At 49.0% G+C, this 19,324-nt stretch overlaps 1 protein-coding gene across 7 annotated transcripts in view; it reads left to right on the top strand.

Moving 5' to 3' along the window:
• EHMT1 (euchromatic histone lysine methyltransferase 1) overlaps positions 1-19,324 on the top strand; it is a 151,890-nt gene that overhangs the window by 105,740 nt on the left and 26,826 nt on the right. For all 7 annotated transcript variants that reach the window (XM_047093688.1, XM_047093687.1, XM_047093686.1 and 4 more), the window contains exons 11-16: positions 4,252-4,395; positions 5,419-5,645; positions 6,713-6,886; positions 7,948-8,030; positions 9,613-9,719; positions 18,330-18,452. In XM_047093688.1, the coding sequence (XP_046949644.1) occupies positions 4,252-4,395; positions 5,419-5,645; positions 6,713-6,886; positions 7,948-8,030; positions 9,613-9,719; positions 18,330-18,452 (858 nt within the window). The remainder of the gene's footprint in view (positions 1-4,251; positions 4,396-5,418; positions 5,646-6,712; positions 6,887-7,947; positions 8,031-9,612; positions 9,720-18,329; positions 18,453-19,324) is intronic.

The following is a 19,324-nucleotide window of genomic DNA, read 5'->3' as shown; positions in this document are numbered from 1 at the left end:
CTGCAAACCATGATATCATGACCTGAGCTAAAGCCAGATACTAACCGACTAAGCTGCTCAAGCATCCCGGGACCCTTAATAGTTTTTAATAGTGCACGAACACAAAGAACCCTGAAACCAAAGATTATGAGAAGCACTGGCTTTATCTCTTTCATCCTCTCGTCCCCGACCTGTTCCCTGATGTCCTTGTGCCTTGGGCAGGCAGGAGTTCTGGTGGTGGGCTTTGAGAGTTTCTGGAAGCTGCAGCATACTGGCCCCAGGTCTCAGCCTGCCCTCCCCCAGTCCTCCCTGCTTCCCAGAGACACTGCCTTGGTCTTTCTTCTCTTTCTGCCCCAACACCAGCATCACACACGTCCTGTAGCTAAACGGGGTCTGTGCTTCCAGACGTTTGCGTCTTGCAGCTGTGGTAGCTTGCTTTTGTTGTAGTAAATAAGTCTGTGACTTGTGGCTTTGCAGTCTAGTTGCTCAGTTTTATGTGGGATTCCAGGAAATTCTTAGGCCACTGCTGTTTTCCCAAAAATTGTTTTTGTCTGGGTGGTCTGCGTGTCTTTATTTAGTTGCTAGCAGTCCTTCCCAAAACAAGCTCATTTGTCTTTTTTACTTGTCAGGCAGCTTTATGGAAGCACACTTCACATGGTAAAAGTCCCCTTTTTGTGTGTATTTCTGAATGTTGGCAAATGCATACAATCATGTGACCACTGTTGCTGTGCTGTCAGGAACCTGCTGTTCAGGTCTTCTGTGCTTTGCCGACTCTGTCCATCGGTTCTGTTGCCGAGGGACAAGTGTGGATTCTTCAGCCACAGTTGTGGGTTTCTCCTTCTGGACCCATTGGTGTGGCTTCTTGTGTGTTCAACCCTGTTGCTGCGTGCACATCTGTCCCTCGGCAGTGTCCCTCTGCAGCCCCGTGGAAGCACATCTGCTGAGATCTCACTTGTCTGATACTAACGTAACCACCCTGGCTTTCCTCTCATGAGTGTTTGCAGGGCACATGCCCTGTCCTTTACTTTTCACCTGTCTTTGTCTTTAAATTTAAAGTGGGTTTCTTTAGTGTGTAGTAGGGTTTTACTCTTGTATATAATCAGTCTTTGTTTTTAGTGATTTATTTATTTAGAGTGCAGGAGGGGCAGAGGGAGGGGTGGGTGGGAGAGAGAGAATCCCAAGCAGGCTCTATGCTGTCGGTGCAGAGTCTGATGTGAGGCTTGAACTCAAGAACTGCGAGATTGTGACCTGAGCTGAAGAGTCGGACGCTTAACTGACTGAGCCACCCAGGTGCCCCTGACATCTTAATGGTGTTAAGATTTATGTCATCTGCTACTCATTTTTCTCTATTTTCTGCCTTTTGGATTGAATTTTTTTATGATTGCAGTTTATCTCACCATTGGCTCTGTGATGTTCGCAGTGATTGCCCTGGGTTTCCAGGCTGCATCTCTAACCTCTGCCTGATGCCACACCATTTGATGTGGTGTGAGAATCTTACAGTGACATGGTTCCAAATCCTCCCTCCCATCTTTTGGTGTATGTTTTAATTTCATATATGCTAAAAACCCGCAGTACATTGCTGTTATTTTTCTTTAAATAATTATCTTTCAGACTGATTAAACATAAAAGTAGTCTCTGGTTGACCTTCATTTAGCCCCTATGCAGGCAGCGCTCCTCCCTCTGTTTAGACGGTGTCCGGGACCCTGCCATTGCAGCCATCCCATGGCGCAGGTCTGCGGCGACAGTGAGTTCTCTCCCTTCTGTGTGCCTGAGAATATCTGTTTCTTGCCTTCATTTGGGGGAGATTTTCATGGGCGGAGAACTCTCAGGACCCACACATGCCGCACCCGTGCCGTGTTCCCTGGCTCCTGACGAGAAGCTGGCCGTCTTCAGACTTCTGTTCCTTTGCTTGTGGTGTTTTTCTTTGGCTGCTCCGAGGTTTTCTCTTTGTCTTTGGGACTGGGTGGGATGGTTTTGCTCTTTTGTTTTTCTCTTTCAGCGTTTATACTCCTTTGCTTTCTCTGAGCCTCTTGGACTCTGATCTGGCACCTGCTCGTCCCAGAGCCTCCTCACCTGGCAGCCCTGTGCTTCTCGGCCAGCCTGCCCTCCTGTCTCTGGCTCTCTCATCATGCGTGCTAGGTTATCTGACATTGGCTCAGCTGGTGGGTGCTCTGCTCTTTTTGCTGTTTCTGTTTTAGGTTTGGGTTAATTACATTGACCTTTTTCAATTCGGTGACTTTTTCTTCCTTGTTGAGTATACATACTCATGAGCCAGTCAAATGCGTTCATCTGTTTCCATATTTTGTTATTTCTAGCATCTTCATTTGACTTTCCTAACATTCCCAGTCTGCTCGTGCCGCCTGCTCTGGCTCCTGGTCCTGTGCTCAGACTCCTGAGCAGAGTCCCTCTGCCATAGCACCACTGCTGCTGTGGGCCAGATGAGTCTCTGTGCGGGTCTGTGCTGTGTGGGGTGGGTGTTTGGCAGCATCTCATCTCGTGACAACCGTAAATGTCCGTGATGTTGTCAGGTGTCTGCTTAACTGTGTGTCCGTCGCAGAACTCCTGATGTGTGTTTGTGCCACCTCTTTGCTGTGGCTCTCCCGGTCTCCCTCCCCTGGGGCAGCCACTGTGACTTCTTTTAATTTTTCCTTGTGTTTTTCTCCATAATTTTACATGACTCACTTTCTGCTGTCATTCCTTGACCCTCTCCTTAGGAGACACTGCCTGCTGGTTTCTGACTGGGGAAGAGGTGCTCACCTTTTAATTAATTCTTCTTTCTCATCGCCCCACCTGCAGTCTGCGTTCTATCCTCAGTTTTGGTTAAAACGGTATTTGTGGTTTTCATAACACACGACGGCAACGTTCACAACTGAGCCAGCAGCGTGCTTGGAATACATTCATTCTCCTCCTCAACATTTTATGTTTCTCAGAGTTAATAATTTTCTCGTTTTTCATTGTCTTTGTACCCATTCTAAATTCAGTCCTAGAGTGATAGAATTACACATTTCTATAGGTGTTTTCAGCATATCCAGTCTCTCTGGGTCATAGCTTTCTCATCTTGGTGGTGCATAACCTTCAGTAGCTTCTTACGAAAGGTGGCTTGGGAGATAAATATCGGAGACTCTGTATTCTGTAAATGCTTCATTTCAGGACAGAAGTCTAGGTTGGACACGGTTCCTTTTTCTGTTGAAATCACTCCTCTTCGTTTGGGTTGTTGCTGTGCAGGGCCCATGCAGTCCTTGCTGGCGGTTAGGCCATCTCCTCTGGGCGTACCACTGTCCTGGGCTGCCACTGGCTCCCTGTAGAAGGGATACGCGTGCCCTTCGTGCTGGAAACCTGTTGCCCTTGTTCATAGATCCTTTTCTTTTCTCTGTTTTCACTTTATTTTAGGTCTTCTAGATGGAGCTTCCAGTTTTCTTCTATTTTCCACATTTTTGTCTTTCTGCTTTAGTTTTGCAAAATTCCCATCTGTCTTCCACCAGTTCTGTGGAAATTTCCATTTCTTCTACCTTTTCTGATTTCTGAGAGCTCACTCTTGTTCCCTGAGCATGCGTCTTCCTTCATAGTGTCCTGTTCCAATGTGAGAACGGACACAAGGTCTGTTTCTCTAGGGGCGCCGGTGAGTTTCTTGCACATTCTTTTTCTGCCCCGGCTTGTACTCCCCAGACTGCTTCTGATTTCCGCTTATTTGCTTTGGTGTCTGTGCTTTGTCTCTGCTTCCCCCACTCGGGCACATGTCGGTCGGGGAAGGAGGGTCTGGGCCTTGCTGTGGGGCGGCCTGGTCAGCTGAGCAGTCGCTGGGCAGGGCATGGGTGTCTCCTCAGAGGCTGAGGTGGGCTGCTACGGGGGTGCACCTGGGCCACATTCGGCCCGTCGTCTGTGCAGTAGCCCTTTCTCTGGTGTTTTGCTCTGGCCATCATGACTGCTTGTAGGTTCTGTGGATTCACAGTGAGGTCCCATTACTGACCCACAACATCCTTTCCATCCGGCCTGGCGTAAGTCCCATTTTTCCTCAGTACCTGGCCCAGACCCCAACTTGCCCAAGACTTTTTCCTCGTTTTGGCAAGTTAACCACCCACTCCACGGACACTGTGTGTGTGGCCAGTCATCAAGCTCACTGTTCTGTTCTGGCGGATGTGCAGAGGATGGAGCCCTGCCTGCCCTCTGCATTTCCATCCCTACGCGGGAGCCCTCAGAGTCTGCCTTGGACTCACACCTGCCAGACCCCTCCCCGAAGGCCCTGTCGCTGACCCTGGTCCTGTCTGATTGCAGCTGGGCAGGTGCACCAACAGCGTGGTCAAGCACGAGCTGATGCGCCCATCCAGCAAAGCGCCGCTCTTGGTGCTGTGTGAAGACCACCGGGGCCGGATGGTGAAGCACCAGTGCTGTCCTGGCTGCGGCTACTTCTGCACAGCGGTGAGTGCCCGGCCAGCCGTGCGAGTGCCCCGCTACACAGCCTGGCACCAGCGCTCGCTGCCTCCCTCCGCTAGCTGACAGCTGTGGCAAACGCCTCCCGAAGCTCCTGAATCTGGGGGCCCGCCTGGAGGGTCCCTCCCTGCATACGCTCCCTTTTTGCCGCCTGTGAGCCTTTGGCCTCCCAGGCACCATGGGGGCATGTGAGCCGGGCACCCTCCGCTCTCCTCCTGTTCACTTTGTCTGAACACACGGCGGCCTTTCTCCTGGACAGGGCCTGCCTCACCTTCGGCTTTGCCTTCATCTCTCGGTGGTTACGGTCTTGTTCGTTCCATACACACCTGTGCGCACTGGTGCCTACGGTGCCTGGATGAAGGCGAGGAGCCCTGTGGTTCACTTGGCCCGTGGCTAAGACACCCACTTGGGCCAGGAGCTTCTTCACAGTGGCTGCTCTTTGGATTTCACATCTGTGTGCCCTTCCTTGTCTTCAGTGTCCTTTGTTGCTTCTGCTAAGAAAAAGAGGGACACTGCTTCTCTATGTCCATTGACCCTTAGCTCCCGGCAAGAGTGCCCTGCTCTCATTGCTTCTCATGCTGCTGGAGGGTTACCTTCCTTGGTGCCAGCGAGAGTCCTTTTGAGGCCATCAGGGGTTTTCCTGAAGTGCCCCCATGGTGGTGCTGGGTAATCTCTGCAGAGCACCGTTTTCCCGATGTTCTGTTCCACGATTCTGTTCCTGGATTGTACTCCAGGGGTCCTTCTTGGGGCCTGGTCTTTCGGGGCCTCCCTCCTCTGGTTAGAACTGCTGGAGGGTGAGGCCGTGGCCCTTGGAGGTGTGGGGGGCAGTCAGGTGACCTCCCTGCCTCGGGGCTGTAGGATGCAGGTCTCCCCCTTACATAGCCAGGAACTGGGGGCCCCGACTGGCCTCTGGGCACCCCCATGCCATGTGCAGGCTCAGGAGCACTGTGTTTACTTTTATGCGTGTTAGCCCTAATTTTAAAAAATAATTTTTCATCTTCCCATTTTTAGGGTAATTTTATGGAATGTCAGCCTGAGAGCAGCATCTCTCACCGTTTCCACAAAGACTGTGCCTCTCGAGTCAATAATGCCAGCTATTGTCCCCACTGTGGGGAGGAGATCTCCAAGGCCAAAGAGGTGACCATCGCAAAAGCGGACACAACCTCTACCGTGACACTGGCCCCTGGGCAGGACAAAAGCTCCTTGGCGGAGGGCAGGGCTGACACCACCACAGGCAGGTACGTGCCCAGCAGAGTCTTGGGCAGCTCTTCTGGAAACGTGTGTGTCTCTGAGTGCTAAGTACTGTGTGTGTCTGTACACGTCTGTACCCCTGCACATCTGTGTGTGTGTCTGCGCCCTTGCGCCTGTGTGTATGCACACGTCTGCGTCCGTGCCCCATATGTGCTTATACACGTTTGTGTCCCTCCGTGTGTCCATACACATCCATACATGTGTCACACATGGGTATAATATGAAATATTAGCTCCAGCTGCTGCAGTTTATTACTAAATTGTATTTTGAAGGCACTAGGTAACCAGAAAAGAATTTTTTTAAGGGAATGGTTCATTTTTGGGAGTATGTAGTATGACAGATATTATACTGATACAGAGAAAAGTGAAACTTTGTTGAGAGTCATTTAAAAGAGACTTGGGGACGCCTGGGTGGCTCAGTCGGTTAAGCGTCCGACTTCAGCTCAGGTCATGATCTCATGGTCCGTGAGTTCAGGCCCCGCATCGGGCTCCACGCTGACAAGCTCGGAGCCTGGCGCCTGCTTTGGATTCTGTGTCTCCCTCTCTCTCTGACCCTCCCCTGTTCATGCTCTGTCTCTCTGTCTCAAAAATAAGTAAACATTTAAAAAAAAAAAAGACTTGAATTGTAGATGTATCAAAATGAATATTGGGAGGAGGGCAGTTTCTTCCTGTTTTTCTTTTTGCTAATGTATAAATTTAACATACTTTGAATCAGACTTCCAGGGGAATTTTTGCCCCCTGGGGAGAGCGGTGGGGTTTGATAGATCCAACCTGAAGCTCATTCACAAAAGCAAACTTGAACGTGGTCCTGGAAGCCCTGGAGAAGTTTCCCTTGCTTTGAATGTCACTTTTTTCTGGGAATTTGCCCTTGAATTGGGCTCTTTGATCCAAGGAACTAAATAGAAAGTGAGTCTGAAGTCATTTTCATGCTCAGAGAGCAGCATAGCTAGAAGGGTCTGAGTGAATCATGTTCTGTGTTTTCGTTGGTTTCCACAAGAAGCGGAGTTTTTCACGTGTCTAACATTCAGCATGTTGTCTGTTTCCTACCCTCGAAGCACTGCTGGACCATCGCTCTTGGAGGACGGCAAGCCACAGAGTACGGCCCCCCAGGCAGCCGAGGGCTTCGACCCCACAGGGCCTGCGGGGCTGGTGAAGCCGGCCCCCGGCCTTTCCCAGGGACCAGGGAAGGAGACCTTGGAAAGTGCTCTGATCGCTCTAGACTCGGAAAAGTAAGAATCAGTTTGTATTTTCAGATGGCTCAGGGCCTGACCCACTGACATCTGCACATCTGGACGCTCCTTCCTAGAGCGTCCAGAGGGACGCTCTTCCCTCTGTGTCAGCTACTGGGCCATTTGCGCGCACGTCTTTAAATCCCCCACTGCTTCCAGTACTGCCGTGGCTGCACTTCCTAGGTGTCTGCATCCAGTAGGGTACCATCTGAGGGTCACAGGGCATCCCCATGGGGTCATGGGGCATTCCCAAGGAGGCCCTGGTAACATCCATCAGCTTTTTGATTGATGGTGTTCATCAGGACAATTCACATATTTTTATACTGTTTCAGGAAATTATTGCAAGCTGTTCAATATACTAAGAGCAAAAGGTGACATCCTTAAAGTCATAAGTGAGGACAGTCGTGGTGAGGCTTTTACAAATGTTTCCCCTGGATGTTGTTAACCCTTGGCATTGACCTCGGGACATTGGAGCAAATGCCACTTGACTGGTTCCTCATCTGTGAAATGAAGGGTTGAATCAAGTGGTCATTCAGGCTTACAGATCAACTCCCAGATAGCACAACCCTGTAGGAGCGCCCTGAGTCTGTGACCTAGGAACCAGGCAGGTGTCCTCCCCTGGGGAAGCGTGCCTGTGCTGGAAGGGGCATGCATCTCGTTACTCTTGCTTTGAGGAAAGCTCAGGTGTTGGGACACATCGCCAGGTCCCCCGTAACTTCAGCTTTGTTAGTGTCCAGCCTCGTCTGTGGCCCTGGTGTTCTGGTGACTGTTGTGTTCCCCTGCCCCACTCACCAGGCCCAGACTTTGTACTGCTGAAGGGGGCAGGCTGGGCCAGGTGTGATGTGGATGAAGAAGATAGTTGCTCATTTTTGTTGTTTTTACTGGGAGATGCCTGAGCCTGGTGAGTTTGGTGCCCTTGACCCTGGGGCATCAGCAGGTGGATGTCATCCAGGTCTTCCCATCCTGCAGCTTCCTATGCATGTGTGTGTGTGGCAGCAGGTGGGCCAGGAGCCAGGGTGGGGTCGCCTGGGGGTCACAGCTGTCCCACACTTTCCCCGCAGACCCAAGAAGCTTCGCTTCCATCCGAAGCAGCTATATTTCTCCGCCAGGCAAGGGGAGCTGCAGAAAGTGCTGCTCATGCTGGGTAAGTGGCCTGCACCTGAGCTGGGGCTGGTGCCTGTCCTGGTGGCCCCAGGAGCAGGTGGCAGTTTGCTGGTACCTCTTCTCAGGAGGAGGCTCTTACTTTGTTTCTCTTTATCTGTCTCTCATTTCTCTCATTTCAGTTTTTTTGTTTTTTTTTTTTAATGTTTACTTATTTCTGAGACAATGTGAGAGACAGAGTGCAAGCAGGGGAGGGGCAGACAGAGGGAGACACAGCATCCCAAGCAGGCTCCAGGCTCTGAGCTGTCAGCCCAGAGCCCCATGCGGGGCTCGAACTCATGAACCGTGAGATCATGACCTGAGCCGAAGTCGGACGCTTAACCGACTGAGCCACCCAGGCGCCCCTCATTTCAGTTCTTGTTCATGACATTCGTATCCTGTTATTCATAGTAGTAGAAATATTTCCTGTGAATTTCTCATCTAAAAAAAGAATTAGGCATATAATTAAATCAAGAGGAGATGTAGAATCAGAAAAAGCAAGATGAGCGAGCTGGGGCCGGCTGTGCGCTGACGGCAGGAAGGCGAGTGCCAGGCCTGTGCTGGTGTACGCCAGCTGTGGGCAGAGCAAGACCACTGACAGTGATGTCTGCACATACGTCTTACGTTTGATGCACCTTATGGTTGATATCTTACGGTTGATGCTTCGAGACCCTTCGCAGTTCTGTCTCTGGCCAAGGAAGGGGCAGTAATTTGATTCTGAGCTCACAGCTCAAGAGTTGGTTCCTCTGGGTTCAAAAGGGATTTAAAAAATCCCTTTACTTGACAGTCAAAAAAAGAAACTTAACAGTTTGTGCTAAAAATGTAAGTTATTTAATGTTGACCAAAGTGGGTTTTAAAAAAAATTTTTTTAACGTTTATTTATTTTTGAAGGAGAGAGACACAGAGTGTGAGTGGGGGAGGGGCAGAGAGAGGGGGAGACACAGAATCTGAAGCAGGCTCCAGGCTCCGAGCTGTCAGCACAGAGCCCGAAGTGGGGCTCGAACTCACAAACCGCGAGATCATGACCTGAGCCGAAGTCAGGCACTCAACCGACTGAGCCTCCCAGGCGCCCCCAAGTGGGGGTTTTAATCGTTTTCTTTCTAGGCTTGATGGGGTGCTGAGGTTGCTTGGCTGCTCTTTGGTTGGTCTGTTGGCCAAGTGTCCGTGTCAGGCCTGCTGGCACTGTGTGCACCAAGCCACATGTGTCTGAGGCTGCCCAGTGGGCCTGCCGCCCTTGCGCTCAGCAGGTTCCCCGGGCCCAGGGGAGGCCGAGCGCAAGAGTGCTTGAAAACACACAAGGGAGCCCCTCTGGGTTAGGAGCAGCGAGGGCAGGGATTTATAACGTTAGGTGACTCCCAACCACAGACCCACCTGTTGAATTTTGTGTGAAACTAGCATACTCTCTTTGGAGTCTTGCGGTGAAATTGGAGCCTGGCTTTGCCCTTAGCTAGACACGGGATGGTATTGTGCGATGCTGGCCGTTGGTGGTTGTCTACATGTATCTTTGCCAGCCTTTATGAGCATCCTGAAGTGCTGGGAGCCAGGGGCTGCACCCGAAATAACCGGTGAAACCTGTGTGTTCACAGTGGATGGAATTGATCCCAACTTTAAGATGGAGCACCAGAACAAGCGGTCCCCATTGCACGCTGCCGCCGAGGCCGGCCACGTGGACATCTGCCACATGCTGATCCAGGTCGGACGCACGGCTCTCCGCAGAGCCTTCCACACGCTCTGTCTTGCCTTTGTCAAGTGAAATTGCGCAAGATTCATAGTTGTGAGAGCTGGGAAGTCAAACAGCACTGAATGGTCTAAACAGAAAACCAGTGTTTCTGTCCCTCCAGTCCCGGCACGCCCTGGCCCTGCTGGCAGTCTTGAAGCTGTTTCTCTGGCGTTTACCACTGGGTTTGAAAATAACGTGCTGCTGTACAGCTGTTTCTTGATTTGTTATTTTCGTTTCCATTTTGAAGCCAGTTTTTAATATTAATTACTGACTTTGGAGTGTGGGAAGGCTTGGCCCAGGCACGCACACCTCCCTCCCCCAGTCCTCCTCATTTGGTCATGTCCCTGTGTTGCTGAGATGAGTGGGGAGATCTTGTGTTGGGTGGTCACGCCAGTACTTTCAGAGCTGGCCACGTCACGTCCGAGAGCGGTAATCGTTTTGTGTTTCTGTTGTCTCTCGGCCTCCTGCTGATTCATTCCTAACCCTGTCAACAGACTGCACCTTGTCTCCATGTCACCGGGAACCCCGTTGCGTGCTCCCATGCTTTCTTTCTCTGGGACACCCCCTTTCTGACCCTGTATTGGTTCCCTGTCTCCTGGAGACCACATTTTCAGTCTGATCCTTTATCTCCGGAAGCTTCAGGAAATTTTCTTTAACCCGCTGGTCTGAAATTTCACTGTGATGCAGCAGTCTTTTGACTCCTTTGGGGCATTTAGTACGTCATACGTTCCTGTCCCTTGTTCTGGGGTTTCTGGGTGCTGTCTTCCCGTCTGCATGCCCAGTGGTGCCCCCTGCAGCCCCTGTTTACACGTTAGGCCTTATGGACTAATTCTCTGGTCTTCCTTTCCTGCCATGCACCATTCCTTCATTTTCGCTTCCACTTGCTGGCAGTGTTCTCCACCTCACCCTCCAGCTCCTCTGGGGAGTTTTAATCTGTACAGGCCCATCTTGAGATCTTTCTTGCACCCTGTGAGTTCCTTTTTTGTACCTCTGTTCTTCCCTTGTTTCTTTGAAGATATTATGAGAATTTTGAAGTTTTATGCTGCTCTGTTCATTTGGTCTTTATTTTTGAAAGGTTTTCCTCAAATGCCCGATTCCTGTTTGCTTATATCTAATGTGATAACATGCTGGCGGGGGATCCCTGCCTTGTCACTGTCGGGTGCCCCACAGACGCTGCCGTCTCAGGAGGAACACACGTACAGGTTGTCTCCTGAGCATGTATGTCTCTGTGGGAGCCGGAGGTGCTGGCGGCCAGGGCACCTGGGATGTTCCCTGGTGGTTCTGGCCGGAGCCGACGGAAGTGACAGCCACAGGCGGGGCAGGACACGACTGCGTTGGTATTTGCACTTGTATCTTACAGTAGATACACCTGTTGGGGTAGATTCCTAATGCCTGAAAATGTTCTTGCAGACCCTTCCCAGCTTCGTGGCTTGCCAAAGAGCCTCTGTTTTTTTTGTATCTTTTTAAGTAGCATGTTGGTAGATTTGTTAAAAACTCAGTGTGATGATCTTGGTATTTTATTTTATTTTATTATTATTTACTATTTTTTTTAATTTACATCCAAGTTAGTTAGCATATAGTGCAATAATGATTTCAGGAGTAGAATCCAGTGGTTCGTCCCCTATGTATAACACCCAGTGCTCATTGCAACAAGTGTCCTTAATGCCCCTTGCTCATTTAGCCCACCCCCTACCCACAACCCCTCCAGCAACCCTCAGTTTGTTCTTTGTATTTAAGAGTCTCTTATGTTTTGCCCCCCTTTTATATTATTTTTGCTTCCCTTCCCATATGTTCATCTTCCACATATGAGTGAAGTCATATAATATTTCTCTTTCTCTAATTTTCGCTTAGCATAACACCCTCTAGTTCCATCCGTGTAGTTGCAAGTGGCAAGATTTCATTCTTTTTGGTTACTGAGTAATCCTCCATTGTATATATATACACCATATTTTCTTATTCCATTCATCTGTTGATGGACATGTGGGCTCTTTCCATACTTTGGCTGTTGTTGATAGTGCTGCTATAAACATATAAACATGAGGGTGCACGTGCCCCTTCGAAACAGCACACCTGTATCCCTTGGGTAAATACCTAGTCGTGCAATTGCTGGGTCTTAGGGTAGTTCTGTTTTTAGTTTTTTGAGGAACCTCCATACTGTTTTCCAGAATGGCTGCACCAGTTTGCATTCCCACCCGCAGTGCAAAAGGGTTCCTCTTTCTCTGCGTCCTCGCCAACATCTGTTGTTGCCTGAGGTGTTAATGTGAGCCATTCTGACAGGTGTGAGGTGGTACCTCGTTGTGGTTTTAATTTTTATTTCCCTGATGATGAGCGATGTTGAGCATCTTTTTCATGTGTCTGTTAGTCACCTGGATGTCTTCTTTGGAAAAATGTCTGTTCTTTTTCTCATTTTTTTTACTGGATTGTTTGGTTTTCGGGTGTTAAGTTTGGTAAGTTTTTTTATAGGTTTTGGATACTAATCGTTTATCTGATATGTCATTTGCAAATATCTTCTCCCATTCCATTGGTTGCCTTTTAGTTTTGCTGATTGTTTTCTTTGCTGTGCAAAAGCATTTTATTTTGATGAGGCCGCAATAGTTCCCTTTTTGCTTTTGTTTCCCTTGTCTCTGGAGATGTGTTGAGTAAGAAGTTGCTGTGGCTGAGGTCGAAGAGGCTTTTGCCTGCTTTCTCCTCGAGGATTTTGATGGCTTCCTGTCTTGTGTTTAGGTCTTTCATCCATTTTGAGTTTATTTTTGTGTCTGGTGTAAGAAAGTGGTTCAGGTTCATTTTTCTGTGTTTTGGTGTCCAGTTTTCCGAGCATCACTTGCTGAGGAGACTGTCTTTATTCCTGCTTCGTCCAAGATTAGTTGGCCATACATTTGTGGGTCCATTTCTGGGTTCTCTGTTCTGTTCCATTGATCTGAGTGTCTTTTGTTGTGCCAGTACCATACTGTCTTGATGATTACAGCTTTGTGATACGTCTTGAAGTCCAGGATTGTGATGCCTCCAGCTTCGGTTTTCTTTTTCAGGATTGCTTTGGCTAATTTGGGGTCTTTTCTGGTTCCGTACAAATTTTAGGATTATTTGTTCTAGCTCTGTGAAGAATGCTGGTGTTATTTTGATAGGGATTGCACCGAATATGTAGATTGCTTTGGGTAGTATCGACACTTTAACAATACTTGGTCTTGTAATCTAGGAGCATGGAATATTTTTCCATTGTTCTGTGTCTTTATTCTTCCATAAGCTTTCTATAGCATTTAGCGTATAGACTTTTCACCTCTTTCGTTGAGTTTACTCCTACGTATTTTATAGTTTTTGATGCAGTTGTAAATGGGATTGATTCCTTAATTTCCCTTTTGCTATTTCTTTATTGGTGTATAGAAATGCAGCTGATTTCTGTGCATTGATTTTATATCCTGTGGCTTTGCTGAATTCATGGATCAGTTTTAGTGTTTTTTTTTTTTTTTGTGTGTGGAATCTTTTGGGTTTTCCATATACAATATTGTGTCATCTGTGAAGAGTGAAAGTTTGACCTCCTCCTTGCTGATTTGGATGCTTTTTATTTCTTTGTGTTACCTGATTGCTGAGGGTAGGACTTGAACACTGTGTTGAATAACAGTGGTGAGAGTCTTGGTATTTTAATAGGAACTTTTGGTCTAGCTAATACTTACTGTAATTTCTGGCATTCATTCATTCATTCATTCATTTAATTTTAAACATTTATTTATTTTTTCTTTTTTGAGAGAGAGAGAGAGAGAGAGAGAGAGAGAGCGAGTGAGCCAGGGAGGGGCAGAGAGAGAATCCCAAGTAGTGAATCCCTCTGTGCTGACAGCCTGACTTGGAGCTCGAATTCACAAACCGTGAGATCATGACCTTAGCTGAAATCAGGAGTTGGACGCTTAGCTGACTGAGCCACCCAGGCACCCTCAAATATTTCTTTTTAAATTTCCTTTGTTGCTGTCTTTTGGGTTGATATTTGTTTTAGTTTTCTCATTTCCTTTCTCTTCACTCACTTGGAGGCTACATACTCCTCTTTGTCGCCTCCAGAGGTCGCTCTGTGATCTGGTGTGCAAGTGTTGTGTCCTTGGTCTTGAGACAGGCGAGAAGAGGGAGCTGCAGGTGCCGGGGAGCGAGGGAGGGAAGGTGCGCTGGCCTGCTGAGCTCCGGCGGGGAGACCTGTGGAGGCCTCGGGTGCAAGTTCAAGAGAAGCCTGGTAGGACTTGGGGACAGCCGAGGCGGCCTCCCAAAGTGGTCACAAGGGTTGGTTCTTGGCAGTGACACTGGTAAGTAGCTAATCTGACAGAGGGCAAGCCTGTTGGAGAGAGGTCAAGGGCAGCTGGCATGGCTATCGAGGCAGTGGCTTTGGATGCTGGTGCTCTGAGGGAGGGGGCTGGGAGTCAGTACTCCAACCGGATGTCCTCTCATCCTTGTCCTATGGAGTCACAGAGGGTGTGGCTTATGCTTCTCTGAGGGTGGCCTAGAGGCCCAGTACAGTGTGGGACTGTTGTAGGACAGGGATGAAGCAGGAGGTGGGGGCAGGTCACCCCAATGGGCCTGTTTGCTGCATGAGGTTGAGTGAGGGGGCCACCCAGGCTTCTCCTCACTCTCGGAGACTGGTATGGAGGGCTTCTTGGGAGACGTTACCCTGGATTTGGAATTCTAGGTTGCTGGTTCATTTCTCTTGCTTTGTTTAAGGAATGATTCCTCTGTCTTCTAGTTTCCATGCTTGCTTTTTAAGAAATTAGCTTGTCATTCCTTTTAAAGGACTTGTTTTCTCTTTGGCCTTTTTTTTTTTTTTAATTTTTTTTAAAGAAATCTTTTTCTCGTTTTTAATGTTTATTCGTTTATTTTGAGAGAGAGAGAGAGCACGCACAAGCGTGGAGGGGCAGAGATGGATAGAGAGAATCCCAAGCAGGCTCCGTGCTGTCAGTGCAGAGCCCGATTTGGGGCTCGAACTCACAAACCTTGAGATCATGACCTAAGCCAAAATCAAGAGTTTGATACTCAACCAACTGAGCCTCCCAGGCGCCCCTGGCCCTTTTTTTTTTTTTTTTTTTTTTTATGTTAAAGAGTGTGTGTGTGAGTGCGTGTATGTGTGATGCATACAGAAAGGTCCTTAAGGTAGGGGTGCCTGGGTGGCATAGTCAGTTAACTGCCTGACTTCGCTCAGGTCACGATCTCACAGTTTGTGACTTTGAGCCCCGCATCGGGCTCTGTGCTGACAGCTCGGAGTCTGGAGCCTCCTTGGGATTCTGTGTCTCCTTCTTTCTCTGCCCTTCCCCTACTCACGATCTGTCTCTCTCTGTCTCAAAAATAAACATTTGAAAATTAAAAAAAATAAAAGTCCTTATGGTATAAGCATCCTGTTAATAAATAATCATAAATGGCTCCCACCTCACCCGAGGTCAGGACACAACAGAGCCTACCCCCCGCCAGAGGGGCTGGCTCTCCAGGCTCTGATGGTGACAGCCCCCATCTCTGCACTTCTCTGGTTTGACCACCTTGCAAGCACCCGCAAACCATGTGGCTTACCCGTGTTTGCCTCTCAGCTTTGTGCTCATGGAGTCCCACAGTGGGGATTCTTCTGTGTCTGCCTTTCAGTCCAAGGGCAGAAGCCTGCCTTGTGCCCGTGACCACTGAGGGAGGAAGTGTGCCTGAGCTCTGGTCCCCGGGCCTGCCTCTGCTGCCCTCGTGTGAGGTGCCATCCTGGGAAAGCAAGTGGGAGCAGGAGCTCTGTGCTGGTCTGCAGCTTCTTGTGGGTCTTAAACTGTTGCAAAATAAAATGTTACTTATTGTGGAAAACCAGCCCTTTTTAGTGTTGTTTTCTGTGGCCTTCTGGGCTGACCTGATGTGTAGGGCTTGGCTCCACCTGCCTGGATTCTTAGTCTGATGTTTAATTCACTGGCCCAGGCTGCTCACCCTCTGAGCTTGGGAGCCTGTGATTTTGTGTATTTTTCTTCCTTTAGGACCTGAGCTTTTCTTGAGATTCCCCAGGAAAGATATGAGGCGGGCTTTTCTAGTTTGCCCTAAGTCCAAGAGTGTTGTTCCCTGGAGACTCCGCTTTTGTGGGGTGTCTCCCACCCCACCGTGTCCACCGGGCAGGCTCTGGCTCTGCACCCTCTCTCCAGCCCCAGGGCAGCACTAAAGCCACCGCCGTCTCTCCTGGGCTACTGTCCTGCCGGGGTCTGAGAAGTGTCCTCTCCCAGCCAGGAGCGCCTTTGAAGAGTGGTTTTGATACCTTCCCATCTGTTTAATTTTCATCCTCGGGTCTCACTGGGAGCAGCAGTTATTTCATTTGGGCCCCAGTTCTCTGCAGTGCGGCGTGCCTTGCCACGTGTGGCTGTTTGAATGTAAATGACAAAGTTAAACGAAAGGAAATGTGTGCCCCTCTGGCCTCAGCTGCACCTCCCAAGCTCAGGGGCTGTGTGTTCGGGGCGGCTGTGCTGGGCGCAGACGGAGAGCTCCAGTGCCAGCACTGGGGACGTCCGTAGTGTGGGCACCCCTGCCACTGGGCACTCATAGCAGCTGCCCTGTCCTGGGTCCAGGTGTGTGTGTCCCCACTGACAGGCCACCTCCGTCTGCTCCCCAGCTCTGGGTGCCTGTCGCCCTGTCCTTCATGTGTTAGTGTTACTGCCATGAGCCTATGAGGTGTCTTCTAACACAGAAAGGTGGGTGTTCTAACAGTCACAGAGCCCGGAGGGGAAGGACAGAGCCACACCTGTTGCACTGACCCCTGAGCCTAGGGGCTGCCATGGACTGCACACACCCACACAGGATCTTGCACACTCTGCACGCTCTCACAGGGGCCTTTTGGGGAAGAGGGGTGGGGGTTGGGACCTGCCTGGACTTGGTGTGTCTGGCCTGGAGCTTCTCCTAAGTCTGTCCTGCTGGATGGACTGGAACTTTTCCCTGGGGACCTGCTTCCCTGTTCTCACCATTCTCTCTGGGGGAATCCCGTCAGTCACGTGGGGATCTCCTGGTTTGACTCTCTTTTCTCTGTCTCCTCCCTTTGTCTCGTGGTCTTCCCTACCTTTTCCTGGTGATGATCACTTTTTTCTGGGCTGACTGGCGTGGTGTTGGTTCTGGATTGTGTGTTCCAGTGAGGGTCTCTGTGCTTGTGTGTGGGCTTGGTCACTTTTTGCTCCTCCTTTCGCTCAATCATGCTGGGAACTAGTTGTGAGTCCTCAGACCTGCCCCTGAAATCTCAGGGAGGGCCTGGTCCTCTGACCCCTGACTTTCAACTCTGCTTGTGGCCAACAGCCCCATCCTGCCCTCTGGAATTTGGCAGAAGTCTCCTTCGAGGCTCCCTGAGTCACCTCAGCTCGCTGGTTTCCCTGTGCAACACTCTGGGTCTATTTAAAAATTTCTTAACTCATTTTTAAAAATTTTTTTTCTAATGTTTATTTTCGAAAGAGAGAGACAGAACGGGAGTGGGGGAGGGGCAGAGAGAGAGGGAGACACAGAATCTGAAGCAGGTTCCAGGCTCTGAGCTGTCAGCACAGAGCTCAACACAGACCCCAAACTCACAAACTGTGAGACATGACCTGAGCTGAAGTCGAGCACTTAACTGAGCCACCCAGGCGCCCCACTCATTTTGTTATTTTTGTTTTTAATTGCTAACAGCAAAAACAATACTATTCTTAGCCTTCTCCTAATAAGTATTTTATAAACTAAATACTAGCTTTTGGTATGTCAGTTTAAGAAGGTGGAGGTTTTTCCCCCATGGGGAAGAAAGGTTTCAGTTGTGAGATAGCTGATTTGCTTCTAGCACACGACCTATTTTAAAGTTGGGGGCTTAAGTTCCACACAGACTGAAGTTTATCTACGTGTACTTGCTAGCTCATTAGTTTTCCAAGTACATGCTCTATTGGGAGAATTAGAAATTGCTTCAGAATACATACTACTGGAGATCAGTTTTGGTTCTGCTTATTTTGTTTGGGAAGCATTAAAACAGCCAGAGAAAGAGGTCACTGAACCAGAGTGTCCTTTGGTCATTGTAGGCCAGGTGACGGCCTGCCTCCTGGCCCAGCCCCACTGAGTGGTCCCTTCCACATCCCTTCTTTGCCTACTTTAGAAGGTTTTTACTTCTTTTTAATTTCTAAAGGTGTTGTCACTAACGTGCTTTAAACATTTTCTGTCAAATTGGTTGGAAATGAAAATGCTCTTTTTTAAAATTTTTAAATGTTTATTTGTGTGTGTGAGAGAGAGACAGAGCACGAGCAGGGAAGAGAGGGAGACACAGAATCCGAGGCAGGCTCCAGGCTCTGAGCTGTCAGCACAGAGCCCAACTTGGGCCTCGAACCCATGAACCATGAGATCGTGTCCTGAGCTGAAGTCAGACACAACCGACTGAGCCACCCAGGGGCCCTGAAAATGCTCTTCTTGAACTAAAGATTTGGCAATAATAGAACAATCATGTCTTTGAATTCGGTTCTGAAGACTCAGTTATAGTTGGTCATTAGAAATGATTTTTTTAACGTAGCTCACGAGGTCTTAGCACTTGCAAGTGTCTGAAGTGTCTGAATGTGAGCCAGGTGGGGGCTACCGTGGCAGCTCCCCCACACCTGAACTGTCCTGTGTCACCAGGCGGGCGCGAACATTGACACCTGCTCAGAAGACCAGAGGACCCCATTGATGGAGGCGGCAGAAAACAACCATTTGGATGCAGTGAAGTACCTCATCAAGGCCGGCGCCCTCGTGGACCCGAAGGTACGCTACCTGGTCTGAATCCCATTCCAGTTTTGTGTCGAAATGTCTCATAAAGCTGAGCCGGGGCCGGTTCCTCGTTGGAGCAGCTTCAGGAATCGGCAGCCGGCAGATGTCCACCTGGTAGTCCAGAAGCAGTTGTCTGCTCTCCTTGCGTGGTCACGGGTCTATTTGGGAGAATACTAGTGAGCACTGGGGGTGCTGTGCCTGGCGATAGTCACAGCAACTAGTAAGGAGTCTGCCGTGCCCACTCTCTGCCTCCTTCATTTTGTACGCTTTTCCTCTTCTGACTTTAACTTAGAGCAGTTAGACACCCCACTCCAAAAGAGCATACAAATTGGGAAGAAGAAGTAAAATGATCTCTGTTCGTAAATGGTATGATTTTATATGTAGAAAACCCTAAAATCCCATCCAAAATCTAGAACTAACAAACACGTTCAGAGAAGTTATAAGATACAAAGTTAATACAGAAACATCAGTTATATTTTTATACACTTGAGATGAGTTATCCAACAAGGAAATTAAGAAAACAATTCCATTTATAACAGCATCAAAAAGAGTAAAATACTAGGAATAAACTTAACCAAGGACACGAAAGACTTACAGACTGAAAACCACAAAACATTGCTGAAAGAGATTAAAGAATTGACTTACGAACATGGGAACATGTCCTGTGTTCATGGGTTGGACGAGTGAATATTGTCACAATGCCAGTACTGCCCAGAGTGAACCACAGATCCAGCACAATCCCTGTCAGAATCCCAACGAGTTTCTCACAGAAATAGAAAAGCGCGTCCTGAAACTCCTACGGATCTCAAGGGACCCTGAACAGCCAAAACAACCCTGCAAAAGAACAAAGCTGGAGGCCCCACACT

Source organism: Lynx rufus, unplaced genomic scaffold (genome assembly GCF_022079265.1).
Source record: "Lynx rufus isolate CCGP_SWC_20201006 ecotype Redwood Valley unplaced genomic scaffold, mLynRuf1.p SCAF_36, whole genome shotgun sequence".
Lineage (NCBI taxonomy): Eukaryota > Metazoa > Chordata > Mammalia > Carnivora > Felidae > Lynx > Lynx rufus.
This window is presented reverse-complemented; position numbering and strand designations above follow the sequence as displayed.